Source organism: Protopterus annectens, chromosome 1.part1, assembly GCF_019279795.1.
Source record: "Protopterus annectens isolate FY-2018-M chromosome 1.part1, PAN1.0, whole genome shotgun sequence".
In the NCBI taxonomy this organism is placed as follows: domain Eukaryota; kingdom Metazoa; phylum Chordata; order Ceratodontiformes; family Protopteridae; genus Protopterus; species Protopterus annectens.
In genome coordinates, this window is record NC_056726.1 from 449444029 (window position 1) to 449468142 (window position 24114).

General features: G+C 44.7%; 1 protein-coding gene across 8 annotated transcripts in view; it reads left to right on the forward strand.

The window, feature by feature from the left end:
- The window catches only part of B3GALNT2 (beta-1,3-N-acetylgalactosaminyltransferase 2), a 1092678-nt gene that overhangs the window by 31476 nt on the left and 1037088 nt on the right, over positions 1-24114 (forward strand). For 7 of the 8 annotated variants that reach the window (XM_044075837.1, XM_044075856.1, XM_044075828.1 and 4 more), the window contains one exon: positions 19959-20370. In XM_044075837.1, the coding sequence (XP_043931772.1) occupies positions 20214-20370 (157 nt within the window). In that variant the 5' untranslated portion in view covers positions 19959-20213. The remainder of the gene's footprint in view (positions 1-19958; positions 20371-24114) is intronic. The other variant, XM_044075879.1, reaches the window with a different exon arrangement.

The following is a 24114-nucleotide window of genomic DNA, read 5'->3' on the forward strand; positions in this document are numbered from 1 at the left end:
TAGAGAGAGACAGCATTCCATATTCTTTCTTGGACCTGGCAACAACAAGAACCATTCACCACATCTGCCTTATTCTTAAGTAAGTTAACTAGGATATAGTAATTTTCTTAGATTCAGTCAGGAATATAGTTTGGATGTTTTTCTTTATTTATTTGAGACTGTGCTGCAGTTCTGTTTTAAATATTTCCTGTGGTTTTGAACTCTCACTGTGAATATATATTTGGTATTGTCGTGTTCTTTTGTTATTTATTATTAAATATATGTAAACCTTTCATTGTGGCTGATCTTTGTGAGACGTATTTAAGTTTTGAGAGTACTTGCATATTTATTTGGTGACACTGTGAGGCCACTCCTAATAGCCTTGCTCTTGTTTAAACTACTGTTTGTATTAATAGTAACATTGTACAGTAAGGTTGGACCCCTTTTGTTAAGGGCCTTAAAGTAGCTGATAAGGAGTTGGCTGGTGGCAGTGATAACTACCTTATAGTCTGGGCAAAAGGGGACATAGCTAGTAAACCTGTGCCAGCCTTTCCCAGTTGTGTGTGTGTGTGTGTGTGTGTGTCACCTACTTGGGCAGGGACACGAAGCACTGGTTGGACAGAGAGGATGCTGGAGGTCTTGGCCACTCAGCTGAGATCTCAACTCTGTGGCTGTGTCAGTGGGGAGTCTTACTGGGGATCAGGAGAAACCATCCCCAGACTGACTGTAGTGTCTGTGTGCTCTTAAGGGAAGTTGCACTTGATGCAAAGAGCTGCATCTGGAAATAGTGTGTGTGTGTGTGTGTGTCGACCTCCCAATGTACGTTCCCCATTGGTGACAGTGGTGAGGTTTGAGGCTCCTTGATTACTGGCCCAGTGGTGGGTTGTCACACATAGCATCAGTTGTTTCAAGATGGACAAAGACCCTGGACCAGGTGTGATGCCTGTGCACTGGCCCAGCAATCAAGGAGCCTCAATCCTCACCACTAACACCAGTAAGGGGCATCCATATAGGGGAAGGATAATAAATACACGCACAGTAAGGCACAATTTCCCTTAAGAGCACACAGAGATCACAGTCAGTCTCTGGCTGGTTTCTCTCTTTCTCTGCAGGTCCCCCAATAAGACTCCCCACCGGCACAGCTATAGGGTCCAGATCTCAGCCTAGTGGGCAAGCTAAAACCTCCAGTGCCCGGCCCTGCCCTAGTAGCTGACACACACACTTTGAGTTAAGAATTTATACAACCACACAGACACTCCTGGAGAAGGCTGGCACAGGTTCTCCAGCTGTGCCCCTTTTCTGCCCAGTCTAAAAGGTAGTACTAGCTGCCACCACCCACTAATATTTATCAGCTACTCAAAGGCCCTTAAAAGGGTGTCCAATTATTACTGTGCAATATTATTATCCAAATGGTACGTGTGACCCAACAGTCAAGGTTTATTAGAGTGATTTGGTACAGTATCACTATATACATGCAGTGTACTGTTAGAGCTTAAATTAACTTTACATAAAATAGACACAGTTGAAAGGTTTAACAATATTTAATAATAAATAATAAAAACACAAGACAATACTTCTTACTACACAGTGCTAGTCAAGAGTTCAGAGATCACAGAGAAATACTTAAAATAATGCGGTAGAAGCGGTAGAAACGTTCTGACATCACAGAAAAACTAGTCTAATCTTATTATTTCCTAGCTATATCTAAGAGAAAACACAGTTCTAAGTAACTTGCATATAGAGCAAAGCAGTGCTGGTGATGTTGGATGTCCTCAAGACAAAATGCTCAGAGCTCTCTGATTGTCTCTCTTTAAATTGATAACACAGAGCTGCTTCACATGACATCATTCTTCACACTTCTCTGGTGTTCCCAGGCTAACAGAAACTAAATTTACATTCTTTACACCTGGTCAGGAGCCAGAGCAATAAAGGACATTTATACATGCAAATTCTAGCCATTAACTCTGGCCTTAAAGCAATAGGCAGGATGCCTCCCTCTAGATATATTGGCTCTGAATTTTAACATCAAAGACATGAAATGCTTGAGTGCACTGTTGTTACATTTTTGCAGTTCAATATCCAATGCAGTCTTTTCACATTTAAGAGAACAAGCCTGTGGCTTACATTAATGTTTACAAATGACAGCATTATCTACAAAATTATGTCTGGCTAGGCTGGCAGTCTTCACCTATCTTCACCCCCCCCCCCCCCGGAGGACTCAAGCTAGTTTTTCAAGTGATCCTTGAGAAACGTTGCTTGAGAGGGTTAGGTCTATCTGAGTATACCTTACCCCCTTCCCTGTCTTGAGAGCCCATCTGCATTGGAAATGCTAATCCCACTGCGGTGCTACACTGACATATAATGCTTGCAACCCTAGGCTCCATCTTAGCAACTTGGCATTTTGCTGGCTGTTTTTTTTTAACCATGTTAGGGGATTGTGATCTGCCACTACCGTGAATTGTCTTCCATAGAGATATGGCTGAAGTTTCTGCAGTGCCCACACTATGGTTAGACATTCCTTTTCTACAGCTGCATAGCATTCCTCCCTGGGTTGGAGCCTATGACTGAGATAAACCACTGGGTGCTCTTCTCCCTCTGAAGAAATCTGGCTAAGTACAGCGCCCACCCCATGATTTGAAGCATCCACCTGCACAACACATTATTTGTGCACAACACATTATTTGCTATAATCTGGACTGGCTATCACAGGGGGTCCTCCCAAAGCTTCTTTAAGCTTCTGGAATGCCCACTCACATGCTGTGGTCCACACTACCTTATCTGGCCTGTTCTTCCTGGTCAGGTCTGTGAGGAGAGCAGGTATGGTACTATAACTGGGGACGAACTTTCTGTAGTACCCTGCTGTATGCCCTCACCTTCTTTTTGGTAACACATGCAGGCCATACCTGATTGGCTTCTACTTTGGCAGGTTCTGGCCTGATCTTGCCACTCCCCACTCCATGTCCCAGGTAGGAGAACTGTGCCATACGCACCTGACATTTGCTCATCTTAATGGTCAACCCTGTCCTCTGTAGTATGCCCAGCACCTCCCTGACATGTTGAAGGTGCTCTTGCCAGGAATGGCTGTAGATGGCAACATCATCTAGATAAGCAAGGGCAAACCCTCCTGCTAGGATATGATCTCCCAGCCTCTGGATAGTCACTGGGGCATTTTTCATCCCAAAGGGCATCTTTGTGAACTCATACAAGCCAAAAGGAGTCACAAAGCTGACTTCTATCTAGCACTGGGAGTCAAGGGCACCTGCCAGTAACCCTTGGTAAGATCAATTTAGGGCCCTGTCTGTCCTAGGCATGGGGTGAGCATCTGACTCTGTGTGTCTATTTAATTTCTTGTAGTCCACACAGAACCTGGTGTTGCCATCCTACTTTGGCATCAGTACCACTGTGGAGGCCCAGGGACTGTTGGACTCTTGAATCACCCCTAGTTCCAACATCTCCTGTATCTCCTCCCTCAGAGTCTGTTTGACTCCCTCAGGCACCCTATAAGGGGCCTGCCTAATAGGCCTTTGGGGTCCTGTACCCACCTAGTGATGTGCCAGGTGGGTGCACCCTGGTTTCCCAGTGAACATGTCCCAAACCCCTGTAACACTGCTCGGATTTCTGGAACCTGGGTAGGAGATAGCTGCTCGGACATTGCTACCCCTTCCACTGAGGTGTCGGTCTGAGCCTCACTGAGGAGATCAGTCACCAGATCTCCCTCAGACTCCTCCTGCAATCCACTGCAAGTGCTCAGCACAAGGGCCTCCCTATCATGATAAGGTTTCATCATGTTAACATGGTACAATTTGTGCCCCTTCTTCCTGCCTAGCAGTTCCACCATGTAGTTAACATCACTTACCTTTCTTACCACCTTGTAGGTTCCCTCCCAAGCTGCTTGCAGCTTGTTGTGTCTGACAGGAATGAGAACCATTACCTGCTGCCCCACAGCATACTCTCTAGCTTGAGCATTCCTGTCGTACCACACCTTTTTCTGTTGTTGGGCTTCTGCCAGGTTCTCCTGGGCTAAGCCCATGAGTTTCATGACCCTTGTCCTGAGGTTTAGGACATATGCCACAAGAGACTCCTTGTGAGATTCTCACTCACCTTCCCACTCATCTTGAATTAAATCTAGAGGTCCCCTCACCCTATGCCCATACAACAATTCAACGGGTGAAAAACCTGTGGATTCCTGGGGAACCTTTCTGTAAGCAAACAACAGATGGGGCAAATATTTGTCCCACTCCCTCTTGTTCTGGTCTGCAAATGCCTGTAGCATGGACTTGATCATAGATTTTAACCTCTCAACAAGACCATTAGTCTGGGGATGGTAGGGGGTGGCCTTCAGGTGCTTCACCCCACAGGACTTCCACAGACAAGCCAGCAGGTCTGACATGAAATTGGCACCTCTGTCAGTCAGTATTTCTTTTGGGATACCTACACTGCTTAAAATCTCAAAGCATTTGCCACCTTTTCTGCCTCAGTGGAGGACAAAGCCACTGCCTCAGGGTATCTTGTAGCATAATCTACTCCCACTAGGATATACCTTTTCCCTGTGGAACTTAGGGTACTCAGAGGCCCCACAATATACATAGCTACTATCTGAAATGGCTCCTCAATCACAAACAAAGGCATCAAAGGAGCTCTCCCCTTGTCTCCTGCCTTGCCTACCTTTTGGCACTGCTCACAGGTCCTGCAGTACCCTGTTACATCTATGGAAATTCCAGGCCAATAGAAGTTCTACATAATATTTCTCTTTGTTTGTTTTATGCCTATATGACCTGCAAAGGGAATATCATGGGCTATGGCTAGAAGTACCAGACGGTAGGCTCTAAGCACTACCAACTGCTGTACTCTCTCACCTTCTAGCCCTCCCTCAGGGGTCCACTCTCTATAAAGTAACCCTTTGTCGCAGTATATAGATTCCCCCTTCCCCTGAGAATCAGGTGCCTCCCTAGCTACCTGCCTCAGGCCTTGCAATGTAGGGTCTGAGAGCTGAGCCTGTCTCAACTCTCTCTCTCTTTGTAACCCTTCCCAGCTCCCCTTCCACAGGGAGTCTGGCATCCTGTGACAGTGGTGCCTCACTGTCGGCCTGAGTACTACTACTCTCCCCTACCTTTGCAGTCACTCTGTCCAAGGGAACATCAGTACCCACAAGCAGCTGTGGCTCATATTCAGTCTCAGTGCTACAGAGTAGCTCTATTCCTGAAGTAACCACCTCACCAGTCCTGGCTGCAAGTATGCTGTCTGGCTGGGTCTCCCCCAGGATACCAGACCCACACGCTTGTCTTCTAGCCTGACTGCGTGTAACTGCATAAGCACATGGTACTGCCTCATCCAAATCCTTCCCTATCAGGACATCTGCAGGATGGTAGTTCGGTACCCTTGTTGTCTCAAGACAACCTACTATTGGCATTTTGTCTTTCCCACTTACTGTCTCTCTCACCTTTCTGTATGCCACATGGCCTCACTGGTTGCATTCAAAACATTTAACCCTAGGTCCTGGACGTGTACCTGGACTAGTGGCTTCCCTTGCTACTGGCAGAAGACTGCCCACCATGGGTTCCATTAGACCCATGAGCAGTACTGGGGTCCCTTTCCTGTGCAGGGATGCCCTGTTTGCTAGATATAGGTCTTCCTTCTTCCCCAGCTTCTCTGAAGTAGCACATTGTCTATCAGCTAACCAGATCCTCATGTCCTCAGGCAAAGTGCTAAGGGCTTGTTCCATCACCAAAAGGTCTGCCAGCCCTTCAGAAGTGGTGACCTGACATCCACTCACCCACCTATGAAAATAATTGCTCAGTTCAGCAACATATTCACACACAAACCAGGAAACAGGTATAGGCACTCAAAGCAAACTGATAAATCCAAAGAAAGTGCCAAGGTCCGCTTGTAGGTGTACCAAACAATTTTATTTCAAGAATTAAAAAAGTCACGCTGCTTAGTAAACCCAATAGCAGCGATGCTACCAACAGAATAAACGCTCTTACATGCACTTTGAGAAACCTTTTAATTAGTTCATTCAAGTATTTAAACGTGTGCAAATGTTTTTTATTTTGTCTGATGAAGTCTTTATGACGAAAACGCAGGTTTCTCAAAGTGCATGTAAGAGCGTTTATTCTGTTGGTAGCATCGCTGCTATTGGGTTTACTAAGCAGCGTGACTTTTTTAATTCTTGAAATAAAATTGTTTGGTACACCTACAAGCGGACCTTGGCACTTTCTTTGGATTTAACATATTCACACACACTTTCATCTGCCTTGCATCTATGCTCATGAAACTTTTTCCTATAAGTTTCAGGTGTTAGCTTAAAATATTCTAACAAGCAATGCTTAACTACAGTGTAATTAAAGCAGTCAGTGTCAGACATTTTAAACAACACAGTTACAGCTTTACCATGGAGTAAGGGGGTCAGGACCCGTACGCAGAGTCTTTGTTCAACATCATACTGTTTACATACCTCTCAAACATATGACTGAAACTATCAGAATTATCCCCCTCTTTAAACTGCGGAAGAAATTTACTGATCTTTTGTGCTTCTGGGGTCCAGTTACTCCCTTCCCCATTACCCCCATGACTCTGACAAAGAGTCAGCATTTCCCTCTCATGCTGCCTGTGCCTCTCCTTTTCCTCATCTTCCAGGTGTAGCAATTTCCCATTCTCCTAAGCCTGCAAACATCTCCGTCTCCCAGCTGCTTCTATTTCCAAATGCGTGGCCTCCAACTCAAGTCTCTCTAGCTTCAGATGTCCTCTGCAGAAAGGCTGAGCTGTCCATTCTCTGAGGGTGGTACATCTCCACTGCCAGTCTGATCGTCCTCCTGGTTGCTGTTTTCTGATGTAACTGTGACCAAAGCTGCAATCATGTCTGCCTTAGTCAGGTTTCCTTGCACCAGTCCCCTAGCCTGACACATCTCAGTCAGCTGGCTCCTTGTCAGCTTTCTGTATTTCTCTACTGACAATGCTGCCTGCTCTCCCTGACTAACTAAGATAACAAAAGAAATAAAACAGTTGTGATCTGAACTCTGAGTATTCACTGCATGGCTGATTTTTAGAGTACAAAACACCTTCAGTGATCACTGTACACAAGCTACAGGAATTCACTCTACCCACACCACTATAAGCCAATTAGTATTTACCAAACAATTAATATGTGGTGTGGATATCCCACCACTGCCAAACAATTAATAAAGCTCTCAGACCAGAGAAAAAGGAGAAAAAACAGTTAGAAGACGAGGATCTCCTTGTCCTAGAGAAATTACACCTCCCCGCTTCCCCAGGGTGCCTTCACCCTCTCTTAGACAGCAAGCATCTGCCATTACAGCTGCCAAGTCTTTGTTTCCTCCTCAGCACAAATCGACCAGTACCATGGGCTCTGCGCTGAGGAGGAGTACTGGCAGTTTCTCATCTGAGCAAGAACTGTTGAGACTGACACCAGGCCAGTTTTTTCCTCCCACTTCTACTAGTCTCTTAGGACCCATAATCTATTGGACAGGGAGCAGATAACGTCTGTCTTTGTCAAGGTGTAGCTTTGGCGCATTGTCCTTTCAGCCTCGATAGTACCCACAGTGGACCGAGAAGTCCTATCCCATCTGTGACCCAGGAAATGATTCCTTCTCCAGGCCCTGTCTCTGTGCAGGTAGTTCTGGAGTCTGTGATGACTACTCCTTTGGCCCCCTACAATATTGATGGATACTTGTTCTGTTCCATTGCCCTCACCACTGATCATATCAACAGTGGAGGTTACAAGGCCTCAGATGTTCCGTTGTTGTGCCTTCAGTTGCGACTATGGCACCTTCTGTCTTGGCACCTTTCTTGGTATCAGAACACTTGGCCCTGAATATTACTGTGCTGAAGGTCTCTATCTTGGCTTTATTGCTGGAGCATTGTGGACCTAGAGCCGGAGTGCATTATGGATTATTGATGCTGACCTTGACATTGAAAGATCCAGTGACTCAGGCCCAGAGTGTCATCGTGGATTTGACAGTGCAGAGGAGAGCTGAACAAAGCTGTATGCCAGGCCTAGTAACAGGGTCATTATTTCATCCCCAAGACACCATTGAAGTTGGGGGCCTTTGACCATTCATCATCTCAGTACCCTCAGGACAAGGGGGCTTGTTGGTTTAGACTGTCACAATCTGGGGTACCCTCTTCCCAGGAGAATTCAGATGACTCTTCTCCAAACCATCCTAGGAAGAGAAGGTATAGAAGGAAGCACCTTGACCCTCCTCAGATACAGATCTCTGTAAAGGGGAAGTCATTCCTAAATCCCCTCCAGAGGAGATCTTTGATGATATATTGGAAATGATGTCAAAGAAGGGATACTGGCTGATTTATTTATTTATTTACATTTGTTGACCGGGAGTGCCTGACTGGACGTAGATCCATTTTCAGCGGAGGCCCGGGGAGAAAAGATCCACAGTTAAAATAAACAGACAGTAGTTACATTGGATAACATAGTGATTAACAATTTAACATAGCACTTACTTGCAACATATTTACAGATGAAGAACATAGTACATCAGTAGACAACTAGAATCTTTATCTGTGAAGTACATAACAGACATTAACAAATGTTACAATAAGAAGCTCCTGCTGTATAATAAGTACTAGGCTTATGAGCATCTGAGCTTGCTATAATCAAGGTAGTTAGTGGAGTGGAAAGAAAGGTAGTGGTTGGATGGGGTGGGTGATATTAGAGTGGGAGTTGCAAGGGCATAGCCAGCATGTTTTTAGGTGCACTTTTAGTAAAGTTTTGAAGTGGGTGCATGATGGTATGGAGGTAATTGTGGGTGGGAGGGAGTGCCATATTTTGGCTATGGTGCAAGAGAATAGTGCTTCACCAGCAGAGTTATTGGCTTTAGTGATCTGCAAGTGATTTTTGTTGCTGGATCTTAGTGGTCTGGTGGTGCGATAGGGTTGGAGTAGATTCTGGAGGGATGGGACATTTAGTGGATGGTTTACTAGTTTGTAGGTGAGTGAGAGTTGATACCACTGAAGGAGGTGAGGGAGTTCAAGCCAGCCCAGTTCAGCAAGTGAGAGACAGTGGTGACTACGGTAGGATGCCCCTGTGGCAAATTTGGCGATTTTGTTGTAGCAGGTCTCTAGCTTGTTTAGATCGCATTGCCTTAGGTTGGTATATATTGGAGAGGCGTAAAGTAGGGTGGGGATAAGGTGGGAATTTGCTATTGAAATCTTTGCTGCTTTGGTGAGAAGTTGCTTATTTCTGTATAATGCTCCTAGTTTTTTGTGGACTTTTTTATGGTCATGGATATGTGAATGTCAAATTTTAGTTTATTGCCTATTTCCACTTCTAGCAATTTGGTGTGTTCAGTTGGATATATAGTGGTGTTGTCTTTTGCTGTGATGTTAAAGTGAGAGTTGTTTTGAGTATGTTTGGTGGGTTGTAAGATGAGTAGTTTAGTTTTGTTTGGGTTGAGTATTAATTGGGCATCGGATAACCAAGTTTCAACAGAGGAAAAGGCATGTTGTGTGACTTAGTTTGGGTAGGGACTGGGCTGAGCAGATGACGGTTGAGTCATCTGCGTATTGTATGAGTGTGCCATGTTTGGTGGCAGAGGCTAGATTACTGGTGTAAACAGAGAAGAGTAGGGGTCCAAGGATGGATCCTTGGGGAACCCCTATGGAAACAGGTAGTTGGGGAGATATGTCATTCTGCCATACAACGGATTGTTGGCGGTCAGACAGGTAACTCTGAAACCAGTTGGTGACTGATTGAGAGAAGGATAGGTTATTGAGGACAGAGATAAGTTGTTTGTGTGGGACCATGTCAAATGCTGTGGGATACTGGCTGCTAGATCCCACCTCCCCAGAAGAGATTTTAGAGGAAGCCTACAAGCTCTCTTGGGTAGTGCCTCTGACAGAGAAGTTGGTCAGCTATAATTTGCTGCAAAAGTTGAAGGAGCCAGACATGTCTGAGCCAATCCCCCAAAACAGACACAGTGCTGAGCACCCCCAAGGACTGACAGCAATGGAGCAAAGGACCTGTAATGGACTTCATAGTGGTAGCTTCAGCCCCCAAGAGAGAGATCTGAGCGGATTCTTAAGCTATTTATCCACCAAACAAAGAGTCAAGCATGATGGATAGGTTTGGAGAAACAGGCGTATATGTACATCAGATATGTTTTTTTGTCAGACCCTTGAATTATATGGCACATATGATTAAATTTCAGAGGGGCATAGTACAGAAAGCGACTGACACCCAGATTTCAATGCAAGAACTGTGGTCTAAATTGAAAACTCAAGTGGCAGCTATGAGTGTCATGTCCTTAATGGTCATGCATCTAGTCCACAGTGTTGCCATTGGTGCCACAAGAACAGCAGGTTTGGGCTTGGCTGTAAGAATATGAGCCTGACTGTGCCTTACAGGTTTTGTGGACCACTTTAAGGCAGTGGTCTCTAATTCCTCCTTTGACAGCAGCAGGTTGTTTGTGTAGCAGTTGGAAGAGAAGCTGTTGCATTGTGAGTTGCAGAGCAAAACACTCATAGCTGTTGGTGTGAAGATCTCAGACCCTCAAAGAACCCTTCAGTGGAACTAAAAAGGGGCCAAGAACTTACGATTTTGTAAGTCCTTGCAGCCCCAAAACAGACAACAGAGTGACAGGAGTTTCCAAGGCAGGGGAGACTTCCAGTCTGGCCTTCACCTGAGAGGCAGCGTTAGTCCCAGTCACTAGGGTTCAAGGAATCTTTTCAGAGTTTTTGCCCATATGATTCCTGAAGGGTTGCCTGACTGTGCCACTCTGGAGGCAGTTGAAGGACATGCTTTCTTACATCTTCCAGCATGGCCGGCCATCGCATCAAACAAATGGGTAAGGAATATCCTATCCCGGGGTTACTGTATTCCCTTTTGGGAAATGCCCATGAGACTGGCATCCTGTCCTCTTATAGTTTTTCCCCAAGAAAGAGAAGCAGCCTTGAAAGAGGTCCAGAGCCTCCTGCAGAAGAGAGCCATCTAGGAGGTCCCACCAGAACAGGTAGGATCCGGATTTTACTCCATAGTATTTTTAGTGCTCAAAAATACAAAGCACTTCAGCATGATCCTTGACTTTTCTGATTTGTAAAGAAGGAGCCTTTCCATATGGTTTTGGTGCAGTCTGTACTGCTTTGCTTTCAGGCAGGGGCTTGTATGTGCTCCTTGTCTCTCTTCACAATGCCTACTTACACAAATAGCAAAGGCATCAAGAAGATTCGTCAGCTTCAAGGTAGGAGCCGATCATTATCAGTTTTGGGCCTTGCTATTCAATCTTTCCACAGCCCCCCTGGGAGTTCACCAAGTGCATGGCCCCCAGTTGCAGATCACATGCAAATTCTGGGCATATAGATTTAACTGGTGATTAGCTTCTAGCAACCCTCACTATGGAAAGGCTTACCTTAGCAAGATGGTACTTGCTCCGGATCTGTCATTGGAGATTAGAGTGAACATGGCCAAGTTACAATTGGGGCTTTCCCAAGATTTAGTTTGCATAGATTCCCAGTAGGACACTCTGAACCAGTTGGCCAGGTTACCTCCAAGAAAGGATTTTATCTGCAGTTTCAGAAGTCACAAAGGGAGCCAGCCCTCTACTGCTGCCATATTCATGGTGTTGGGCCTCCTGCCATTTTCATTTCAGATGGTACCTCATCCTCGGCTCAACATGCAAATTATGTTAATGGACTGTTCATATTCATTGACACCAGGCTTTGCAGCCTGTGGATCATAGGATCAGAATATCAGAGGTTTGCAGCAGGGGTGTACACAGATGTATGCATCCATAAAATCTTTTAAGCAGGAATACCCTTTGTCAGACCATACCCAAATGCCACTGTGACCATAGATGTGTCCATTTTGTGGTGGGGCATTATCCACACAGGATGGCCCATAGTATGTGGATTCCACAAGAGGTCCTACTGCACATCAGTGTTCTCGAGATGAGGGCAGTCCTCATAGCAGTGCAAACATTTTAGAGAATGCTACCTCGGGGTACAGTTTTCATATTATCAGACAACATTGTATGGATTATAAACTAGCAAGGAGGAACTCATTCCTATCCCTTGCGCATAGAAGCTATGAGAGTATGGGAATGGTTCTTGCTAACTCGACACTTTCTGATAACCATGCATATGCTGGGGTCATCCAGCATGATAGCATACAGACTGAATAGACAAATTCTACTGCCACACGAATAGTCTCTCAACAACAAGGTGGCCTTCAGCATATTATATAAATGGGGAAGATGGTGCTGCAATATTTTTATTTCATCTTACTGCACCAAATGCACTCTATTCAGCAAAAGATCCTCAAAAGGACAGCCCCCCGAGATGCATTCTTCCACAGTTGGCCCCCAAAACTCCTTTTTGCATAACCTCCTCTGCAGTTAAGACAAAAACAACAAGGCACAACTCTTTTTTATACCTCATCTCTGCCTCGCCAGGTATGGTACTCTTACTGTGGCCTTTCTTCCATGGAACCCATCTCTACTGATGCACCTGTCAAGTCTGCCTCACCTGGATACATTATTCTCTTCATGTAATTGTGTGTTTTTTTCCACTTCCAGGAGTTATTCCTTGTAGATGTTGAGCGAATTACAACTTCTCAGAAAACCTCCACAAGATGGATTTATAAGGGAAAATAAAAATAGTTCACCGTTTGGGCTCAGAAGAATAACACAACCAACATCAGCTTCACTGGCTTTCGTTCTGACCTTTCTGGCCGAACTTTTCTGTAAAGGCCCAGCTACTTATCAGCAAAATTCCACTTGGCAGCTCAGCTGTTTCTTCACTTCATAATGGGTTTCAGGCTTCTTCTCTGGTTTCTCACAGAACTTGCAAGGCTTTTATCAAAGGGAGTTTTTTCTCCAGACTTCCTTGGTAATATATTTTCCCCTAGGATCTTAATTTCAAGATGGAAAATCTAAGCAAACCACCCTTTGAACCAGCAGGTGCTGTTAGTCTCAAATTCCTGTCTTAGAAAACTATTGTTTTGGTGGTAATTACTTCTGCAAGGAGGAAGTCAGAGCTTTGTGCTCTTTTCATCGTAATGTCCGTATACTGTTTTTCATCTCAATGAAGTTACTCTTCAAAGTAATCCACCATTCATGCCTCTGTCAGTATACCTGCTAATCAGGTGACCAACCAACATAATTCAGTACTTTTTCACTAAATGCAGCATACTGCAGACATGATACTTCATTATTTTGTTGTCCTGTTCAGACACTGAAACAACCCACCTACCCTCCCCTTTCAAATTGTAACCATCCGTGGGACCTGTAGTGAGACTGTTTCACCTATTATTTTTATGGGTATTATCTTTATGGTATTTTTTCCTTGCGTATCTCAAAGTTTATGGAGTATACTTGATCTGAAGGATGCCTATAGGGTAGGGAGTTGTGTGTAGGGGAGGAACTTGGGCTTTTGAGAAACTCATTGCCATGCTTTCAGTGCCAAAGGTGACCAGTGCAATAGATCCAGTGTTTGGACAGAGACTTGAGAGATCTAAAGATGTTATGTAGTCCAATCTCGCCTACATTCTTACCCGTGGGTTCGGAGCCGAACCTCGACTCTGACTCGGCCATAGTCTAGCTTGAAGTCATTCAATTGGCTGGGCTAAGAAGGTATCCCATGCTGCACTGCTCCCTTTCCCTATATCTCGTTGGCTGCTCGTGTAGCTCAGACGTGGTCTCGCTCTTCGGCTCTGACTCGGCCATAGTCTAGCTTGAAGTCATTCAATTGGCTGGGCTAAGAAGGTATCCCATGCTGCACTGCTCCCTTTCCCTATATCTCGTTGGCTGCTCGTGTAGCTCAGACGTGGTCTCGCTCTTGGCTGTGGCTAAGTACCTTTTTTTCTTTATTGACAGTTTTTGCTTCAAAAACAAAAAGCGATTTTCATAGCTGTGTGTTGTGTGTGTGTGTACTTGGTAAAATTGTTGTTTCTGGTATTATTGTCTTTTGTGGTGTCCCGCCAACTGTTTCCCCTACGGGCTAGACCCACTTCAGTTAGAGGACCTAGTTCACCCCTTCAGTGTTTCTTGTTAGTTAGTAGGTACCTATCCTTCAGGCTAGGACTGTTTAAATTAGAGGACCTAGTCTTTCCTTGTGTTTTCCTGTTGAGACCGATTAAGTTAGAGGTCTGGTGTATTTGTCTATTGTGGTTTTTGCTTAGTTCCCGCGCTTTATATATATCAGCGGTTTACTGTTATTAACGGTTGGTTTTTCTTTCATCATGTCTAAGGCTGTGAAAGAGCATGAGCCCTCGGGCTTTAAGAAGTGTTCTAAATGTGGTTATAAGATGTCCATCACTGATGGACACTCTGTCTGTGTTTATTGTCTGGGGGCTATTCACCTCCAGGAATCTTGTACTTTTTGCCATGCATTTAGCCTGCGTGTTCTTCAGGAGAGGAAGAACAAACTAATTTTGAAAGGACTTTTGAAACCCTCCTTCGAGGAGGATTTGGGAAGGGCTTCTAGCTTTAAGTCCTCTCTCTCTAAGGCAAAAAAAAGCATTCTCTGGCTCCATCTGTATCCTTGGAGCTTTCGGAGAAACTAGTGAAATCTTCTGTCGCATCCTCGGCTCCACTATCCTCGGAGCCGCAGGAAGTTAGTATATCGACCGAATCTGCTTCAGCTCCAAGTCCCCTGGAGCCGATTACGGAGGTGCTAGTTCAGAGCCGGTCTGTCCTCCTCGTAGGTCTCCTTCGGAAAGGAGGTCTAGGTCTCCCTCCTTATCTTCTAGGTCCTCCAGGACTCTTTCAGATGTGGATGTAGATAGAGTGGTGCAGAGACTTCTCCAGTCACCAGTTCTGGCAAAATTGTTTTCGGCTCCAGCCCAGTCGGCTTCGGAGCCTGTCACCCAACCAGCGTCGATACTTCCTCCTCCGATCGAATCTCCGCTTTCGGAGCCGGAGTGGTCGGCGCCGTCAGATGTCCCTAGGTCAGCTCCGATGGCCCATCCTAGCTTATCGGCTCCGGCTTCAGCTCCAACCCAATCGGCTCCGTCCACGGGGTCCAGGACTCAGGGTTCCTCAGTCGGACCCGAGGGGGAGGCCTCTGGTCGCTTTTTGGCTCCTAGCCTCCCTCTCGGTACTTCGGCTCGGGGAAGCCTGACCCCTGCGTCAGCTTCAGACCTTGTCCCTTCTGCTCCGAGGTCTTCCACAGCTGGTCGATCTTCGGAGCTGGGGGGACAAGCTTTCGAGGCCATGCGGAGCGCACTGGCCATGTCCTCAGTGACATCATTTGGTGCTGACACTCTGTCCCCTCCAGCTCCGGTGTGGGTCTCTGATCACCCTCTATCTTTCAACAGTGGAGACCCAAGGCCGCAGAATACCCCCATGAGTGGTCCCCTTATTTCTGAGGGCCTCGCAGTGTTTTTGCCTGAGGAGCCACCCAGAAAAGGAACATGCAAGAGGAAGCACATTGACTCCCAAGAGGAGTCTGTCACGTCCGACACTGACCTCGAGGAATCGGAGGGGTCCTCCAAGTCATCCTCTGAGGATGTCTCTTTCTCTGACATCCTAGAAATTTTGAAGCAGGGGTGACTGGCCCTCCAAAGCTCCCTCTGAGGAGGAGTCTGTGTTCCTGAAGGCCTTCGGGGCTCAGCCCTCTGCCTCCTGGGTGTTTCCACCCTTTGAACCTTTAGATCTGGTTTGTCAAAGGATGTGGGAAACCCCTGACTCTGTGGAACCAGTCCCCAGGAGACGCAACAAATTCTTGTCCTCCCCCTCTGACAAACAGTTTCTATCCAAGCGAGTTCCTGTAGATGCCATGGTGGTGGCAGCAGCCACCAAGAAGGAACTGGCTGAGCCTTCGTCTACCGTCCATCCTCCTAACAAGGAGTCTAGGACCATGGACCGGTACGGGAAGCGTATGTTTTCTTCAGCGGCCTTTACACTGCGGTCACTGAATTATTTATCTCATTTTACACGGCTCCAAAGAGATCTCCTGAAAGAGCTTGGAGATACTCTACAGGGTAACGTTTCTGATACGGTGGCTCAGAAGGTCAATGCTCAGATGTCTACCCTCAACTCTATTGCTAACTCCTCCATGAGGCTGATCTCTTATGCAGTCAGATGAGCGAGTAGGGCAGCGAGTTCGGGAGTTACTCTTAGGAGACACTCCTGGATGCGCCTCTGTAATTTTGCGGAGGCCTTCAAGTCTACATTCACCAGCGCCCCGTTTGATGGTTCCTCCTTATTCGGAACCAAGGTGAAGGACACTCTCACTAGGTGCGAGCAAGAGGGAAAAACTCTGTCTGCTGAGGGAGTCCATTTTTCCCTACCCTCTTGGCCTTATCCCAAGACCCAGAGGGGTGGGAAGATGTGGTTCAAAAAATCGCAGAGATTTTTTCATGACGCACATGGTGAGTCCCCCTCCAGAGGCAGGGGTGGTGGTGGTAATTCTGGTAGATGCTGCCCTAGGGGCAGAGGAGGCCCGCATAACCAGGAGACCGCGATTCCTTTTGTGGTTCTCCCTACCATTGCTCCTGATGGGAGGCCCGACTGTGCATTTCCGGAGCCAGTCGGGGGTTGCATTTCACTATACCAAAAGGCCTGGCAAAGTATAACTCAGGACCAATGGGTATTAAAAATAATTTCTGGAAGATATCGCATTCCCTTCTCATCAGCTCCCCCCCGATCAGAAAAATCCTAGATGTTCCACCCAATCAAAGGGATTCACAGCTTCAGAGGTTTTAAAGCTGGTAGAAAAAGGAGCCATCCAGCCTGTCCCCTCTGGCCAGATGGGATTAGGGACTTACTCCAGATTCTTTTTGGTGCCGAAAAGAACAGGGGACCTGAGACCCATTTTGGATCTCAGCAGATTGAACACCCATGTAAAGAAGTCCAAGTTCCGAATAGTCACGTTGCAATCTATTCTCACATTGTTGGGAAAAGAAGTGTTTATGTGGTCCATCGACCTCAAGGATGCTTACTACCATATAAAGATGGACAGGGCATCCAGAAGTCATTTACACTTCCAGCTGGGAGCGAGTCATTTTCAATTTTGCACCCTGCCCTTTGGTCTCACCACAGCCCCCAGGGTGTTCACCAAATGCATGGCAGTGGTAACGGCTCAGTTGAGACGTCAGGGATTCCAAGTGTTTCTGTACCTGGATGACTTGGCTCCTTTCTGCCACCACCAGGCATTTGCTCCTACAAACCAGAGACTCCATGATCAATCTGTGTCAACAATTAGGCGTAACTCTAAATTGGGAAAAGTCTGCCTTGTTTCCCTCGCAGCGTGTCACCTTTATAGGCGCCGAGTTAGACACCGTGCTCATGAGGGCGTTTTTACCAAGAGAAAGGATTCAAAGTTTACAACAGGAGGTGTATGCGTTGCTCCCTTTGAGAAGAGTGAAGGCAAGATTTATCCTCAAATTTTTGGGCACAATGAATGCTACAGTTATGCTGGTTCCTTTGCCGAGGCTACACATGAGGCTCCTTCAATGGCTACTCTTCGCCCAGTGGTCTCTGCAACATCTTCCTCTTTCTCATCTCATAATAATCACAGACGGGTGCAAGCAGGATCCACAATGGTGGCTTCACACCAGCAACCTTGACGCGGGAAAACCCTTTGTTCCATCCTCTCTGGTTGCCACAGTGACCATGGACACCTCCTAGATAGGGTGGGGGGTGGGGGGGCATTATCTAGGCAGGACAATCCAAGGCACGTGGCAGGAACACGAGATGCATCTGCATATCAATGTCCTGGAGATGAGAGCAGTGCTACTAGCGTTGCAAGCACTTCAGAGCTTTCCTCCTCTTGGGACAATTGCGATCCACACAGACAATATGTCGGTGATATGGTATCTAAACAAACAGGGAGGAACCAAGTCGTATCCCCTTTGCAGAGAGGCCATGTGAGTGTAGCAGTGGGCAGTGGCTTCCCAACGTTTTCTTGTAGCAATGCATATTCCGGGGAAGTCCAGTGTGATTGCCGACAGGTTGAGCAGAGCGATTCTTATGCCTCACGAGTGGTCCCTGAACAATCAGGTTGCGGAGCAGATTTTCCACAGGTGGGGTCAGCCTTGCTGCGACTATTTGCCAGCTCCCTCAATACCAAATGCAGCAGTTACTTCACCCTTATCCCTCCTCAGGGGGAATCACCCAGGGACCCTCTAGTTCACGATTGGCCCTCCGGTCTACTGTATGCCTTCCCTCCTGTTCCTCTGCTAACAAAGGTTATTAAGAAAGTGCAATCTTTGGGAAGCAAATTGATTCTGATTGCTCCACACTGGCCTCGTCAAATTTGGTTCTCCTTCCTCCATCCTTACCTAGTGGATGCCCCCTGGATTCTGGACCCTCAACCAGATTTGCTGATTCATATGTCAGGAGCAGCTCCATCCCTCTCTTCAGACCCTCCGGCTGACAGCCTGGCTCCTCCACTTCCATCATTAGTCAGGCTTCATCATTTTTCGCCTGAAGTGGTTCATATTCTGTCTTCTTCCCATAAGCCTTCCACCAGAAAAATGTATTCCAGCAAATAGAAGAGTTTTTCCATCTGGGCGCATGCAAGACAAATTGATCCTTATACAGCTCCAATTTCGTCAGTCCTGGAGTTCCTCTCCATGCTTTTCAGCCAAGGATCAATGGCCGCAACTATTAAAGTCCAGTTGGCGGCTATTTCCACTTTTCACGTCGTTGATGAGCCTAGTCTCATGGCACACAGACTTTGTAAGGCATTCGTGAAGGGCACTATGCTGCTTCTTCCTCCAGTTTTTGAACCAGTTATGCCTTGGGACTTAAATTTTGTTCTACAATATCTCACTTCAACCCCCTTCGAGCCTGCAGCCACTTGTGATTTAAAATATTTGACTTGGAAGACCATCTTTTTAGTAGCCATCACTTCAGCCAGACATGTCTCGGAGCTTCAAGCCTTATCAGTTAGACCACCTTACTTGATTTTTCATAAGGACAAGGTTTCTCTCGGACCTAACCCTTCCTTCCTACCGAAAGTGGCTTCCGTCAGTAATCTAAACCAATCCATTGAAATTACCTGTATTCTTTCCAGAATTCTCGAACAAGGCAGAATTTAGATTTCATCAGCTGGATGTGCACAGACAATTACGATTCTATTTACATAGAACGAAGTATCTCAGAAAATCGGATCAGTTGTTTGTCTCATTTTCAGAAAACAGGATTGGGTCTCCTGTTTCCAAAGTCACTTTGTCCAGATGGATTTCTAGTTGTATTTCATTCATTTATGCTTCAGGTGGCAAGGATTTACCATTCGAGTGAAGGCTCATTCTACCCGATCTGTTTCTACTTCTACAGCTTTTCAGGCCAGGTTGTCTATGGATGATATTTGTGCTGCGGCTACATGGGCATCTCCTCACACCTTTGTTACTCACTACAAGTTGGATTTGGTGTCCAGAGGCAGGTCTTCCTTTGGTTCCACAGTGCTCAGGAGTATTTTCCACTGAGCCTCCCAGGATTCAGGAGCTGGGGACGCTGTCCCACAGGTAAGAATGTAGGCGAGATTGGACTGCATAACATCAAGAAGTTATGTACTCACCATAACTTTCGATGTATGTAGTCCATCTCGCCTCACATTCTTACTTACCCCCCCCTCCTTCCCCCATCCTGGAGGACCTATGGGTTAGGTATGGTTTCAAATTCCTTTCTCGTTAGTATGTTCTTCCTTCTCTATATGTTGCTGTATGTGGAGGAGTGAATGATTAACTCGCAGTAAACAAGATCTGGGGAAAGGGAGCAATGCAGCATGGGATGCCTTCTTAGCCCAGCCAATCGAAAGACTTCGAGCTAGAGTATGGCCGAGTCGGAGCTGAGGTTCGGCTCCGAACCCACAGGTAAGAATGTGAGGCAAGATGGACAACATACATTGAACGTTATGGTGAGTACATAACTTCTTGTTCTGTTAAGTACATAGTGGCCATGTCATTCAATAAGTTCTGTGTCTGATGATGTCATCATTTCAAGCAAGTGCATTTTATAAGCAGTCAGCAGTAGCTGAGAGTATTCCTTTGTCTGTCTTTCCAGATGGTAACCAACCGATGAATCAGCAACCACTGCCAGTATACCTGCTAGCCAAGTGACAGACTAATATACTCCAGTGCTTTTTCACTAAATGAAGTATCATGCCTGCAGTGGGGTGCTATATATTGTAGTCAATGGCAATGTTTGCTCCATGACTAGGAGTCAGCAAAGGACTATACTTAAGAGGGTGGAAATCTCTGAAGTGCCTATTGATGTGACATTGCGTCTCCACCTCAAAGCATTCAAAAACTGTTGTGCATGCAATGTGTAAACCCACAGCCAATGCGAAGTTTGCTGCTAGCTTTGGGCTGCTCATGTGTTCTGGTTGCCATCTTTCTGCAGATCTGGCTGATCAACAATTCATTGTCATTGGAGAACTTTTTGCACTTAGCAGGTATGATGTTCACTTTAATAGGTAAGAGTATCCATGATTCTATTATCTGTTTATTTTATAAAAGTTAAATGTTCATCATTCACATCTGTTTGGAATAAGGTTGTCTAAAGTGTGATTTCTCTATCATGCTTCCATGAGTTTGTATGAAGCTAATTGGTTTAACGATGACTTAGTAATAGAACAGTTGCATATAGCCACACATGAGGTTAAACTGTGTGTGAGTGAGTGTGCACATGCATGCTGTATGGTGAGGATGGAGTGCTATAGTAATGACATGGTTCATGGTGATTTTTCTTTGCCAGCAGTGCATGCAGTGAAGGGTAACTTGTTTAACCGTGTACTTCGGGGGTGGTGGAACCAGGATTTACCACCTTCAGGTTGCTGCTATGGTATGTTTTTGTTTGGTCTGCAGGTAGGACAGATGGAACTTTAAAGTGGTTGAATACATTGCATCTTACAGCATTATTCATTTCATTGTGGAGTGTTGGCATAGTTATAGATGAAACTGATCTCAGTGCAGCATCTGAAGACTGAATTAAAGGGGTCAAAACTGAATATGTGATGGGGATATTGCCAGAGACCATTTGTGTCTTCTGCAAAACTTGAAGATTTCTGATTTGACTCCAGGATGTAAAAATCAGTGAAAAGATAATCTTATGAGGACTTTATTCAGACAGCAAGTGAGTAAACTGTTCCATATCAAATAAATATGCTCAAATAGTAGGCGGCATTTATCAAAACAATTTGATGTAAACAGTGTAGAATCTGTCAGAGGTTACAATATATTAAATTACATCATTGCAAACCTTTCATCTTTATGCTTCCCACCCATGGTTATACCTCCTTATTACACAAATGATGCCAAGCTTTGCAACCTAAGTAAAATCCAGCTTTTATCACAAATCATCTTTGCTAGACTTTGACAATTAGAAATTATTAGAATAAATGACCTACTTAAAAACACAGTCTGGGATGCCATCCTCGTTTAGTCAAATCTGCTCAAGATACTGTTGGTGGACTCCATGGTATTAATAACTTCTTCATTCATGAATGCATGTTAGCAAAATGTGAATATGTAAGTACATTTAACAGAAAATATTTGGTGAAATTGTAGGATTCCTGATTGGCTACTCCTGTATAGACTTGCTTTGTAGATGGACCTTACACTGGAGTAAGTTACTTACACTGAGATCGAGTCTTTTGGAATTTGGCCATTTAAGTAAAAACATTGGTTAGGCAACAGGTTACAACAAGCCAGGGGTGGGCTTGCCTGTCTATCCCTTTGGGTGGGGTAACCAGCTGCATTCAACAAGGTTGTGTAATACGTCTTACCCTTTTCAGACTTATCAGTCTTTCTAAAGTATAAAAGAGAATTGAGCTCTGTATAATGAAATATGAAAAGGGTTACATTTTGGGAAGCATAAATCTTTAAAATATGCCAAGCTTTTCCAAGATTGTCTACAAAAATGCACTATATAAATGTTTACATAATAAAAATCACATCATCGTTTAAGATCCAGAGTGAGTAGTATACATCATTTTAAACTTCACCATCATGTCATCTACCAGAGTCAAAACAGCCAGTTTTATAGCCTGTTTAATTCTGAAAGGTATGTCTAGACTCATAAGGGGTATATCACTTTGTGTTACTGTTTAACTCATTATTGAATACAAAGCAGGGTTCTATGGCCTTTGAACAGGCCACATAAAACCACTTCAGAAGATACAATAGTTCTTTACTGGAAAAAAAACTTAAGACTGGAATATGTGAACTGTTAATTGCCATTGTAATTCATTTTGTACAGGTTACTAAGGTAAGATCTTTACCTGGTCTACAGGGCAGTATCTAGTCATTTTGTGTGAAAAGTCTGTACCTGGAACATGCTGATGAATTGCTAATATCTGTTCAGGGAACCTAATACAACAGTAAATATAGACAGAAAAAAAGTGAACTGTTTTATGGAACACCTTTCATATCTATGGCATAAGCTTCCCCTTAAAGTCAGAGTAAGTCATTTTTTACTTATTTTAGTAGTAGCCTTGATTTATATATAGGGAGTTGATGAATATAATAGATTTATATATAAGGAGTCGAGTATAGTAGTCAGTTTTTTTGCAGACTACTAGGTCATAAGCTTGAGAATGGAATTTCTGAACTAAGCTAGTTAACCAGACCATTTTGACATTTTTTGACTGGTGGTTGAAGCTTTCTTAAGCTTTGGTGGAACTTAGAAGCTGTTCCAGAACTTTGTCCTACAAGGACAGTTCTAACATAGCAGTCACCAGAAGAAGAATGTCACTTTATGTATTACATAATTTTGCAGCCCAGTAAAAACATTCAGCATTACATCGGAATCACAGAAAATGATGCTGTCACCTCTTCAAAATGCTTGCTCTGAAGAGGTGGGTGAATGATGCAGACCTATCACTGTAACATTTGAGTTGCCTCCAAATAAGATTTTCTTTTCTTTTTGGCTTTCCCTTGGAAGCCTTCACTAATTAATTTAATCAGAGCAGGAGAATTTGTTCTTACCAGGACAATCCAAGTGTTCCCTGCTCTAGAAAATTTCACCTTCACTTCTGTTTGAAAATGGGAAAATGTTACACTGTGGTTTTTGTTTACGTCTACTCATTATTTAAAAACTTGCTAATTTTCATTGTTACTACACTCAGTTTGTAGTCTAACTCATCAAGACAGAAGTTTGCCTCTTCTCCTCACTTTTCATAAAAATATTAGGATTTGACCCTTATCCACACTGTTGGAGGTGCTAAACCAAGAACTCACGCCAGCTGTACTGCAAGTAAGTAAAACTCTACCATTTGAGACATTTGAGAGAAGATTGTTACCTGTGCAGTATTAATCCCATCTTCAAATTTTGACATTCTGGAGACTTTGTTTTGACATCTCCTCTGTTCCTCATGGTGTTGTCTGGTCTTTCATCTCCTTGATAGCAGTACGCTTAAACACATGAAAAAAAAACTGAGTTCACACAGCATCTTTCTATTACAAAAATGTTGCTTATAAAACATGCCTCTTTCCAACAGGACTGTTTAAACTGCCACATTGCTGCGACACTGATCCTATTACAGCATGGAGCTTGATAAACACACACTCTTAGCCCACTCGCTGAGTGACTTGGGAGATTAGCAGTTGGCACTTCATTGTAGCTGATGAAACACAAGATGAAGTATAGGTGCTGTGAACTTTTAAACTGAGAAATCTGTGTTCATCACTGCTGCAGTAGCCTTGGTTGTATGGGTTATATTCTGCCAAGGATGCAACGGCCAGGCAGCTTCTAAAGCTTCAGGGCAACTTCCAGACGCCTAAACTGTCAGGCAGCTTGAGCTGCGCTGACTAAAAAAAGTCAAGTTTGAGCACCAAGCCCTTCAGAGCTTTACTGCTGCAGAAGAGTGCCATCCTCTAAGGCTTTCAAGGATCAACTCTCAGCTTGTGCTGCTTCTTTTGTGGGTAGATAAGTTCCCTTCCATTAAATTATTTTGTTTATTATAGATACTTTCCTCTTCAGGAAATTTATTTTAAAACTAGGTGTTGGTGTTTCAGTCGTGAAACTGGACTGGACTGGACTTTTAAAATGGCAGTGCTCTTTTTTTTCCTGTCAGTTTAAAAGTTATGTAATGTAATTGAAAACCATTTTTCTGTGGAGAAATTGTTTATTTTACTTTGTGGGGCCATAAAGTGTTTTAAAAGTGCGTTTTACTGTGTTTGTCTGAGAAAAAAGTTACTTTGAATGTCTTTCTTTTTAC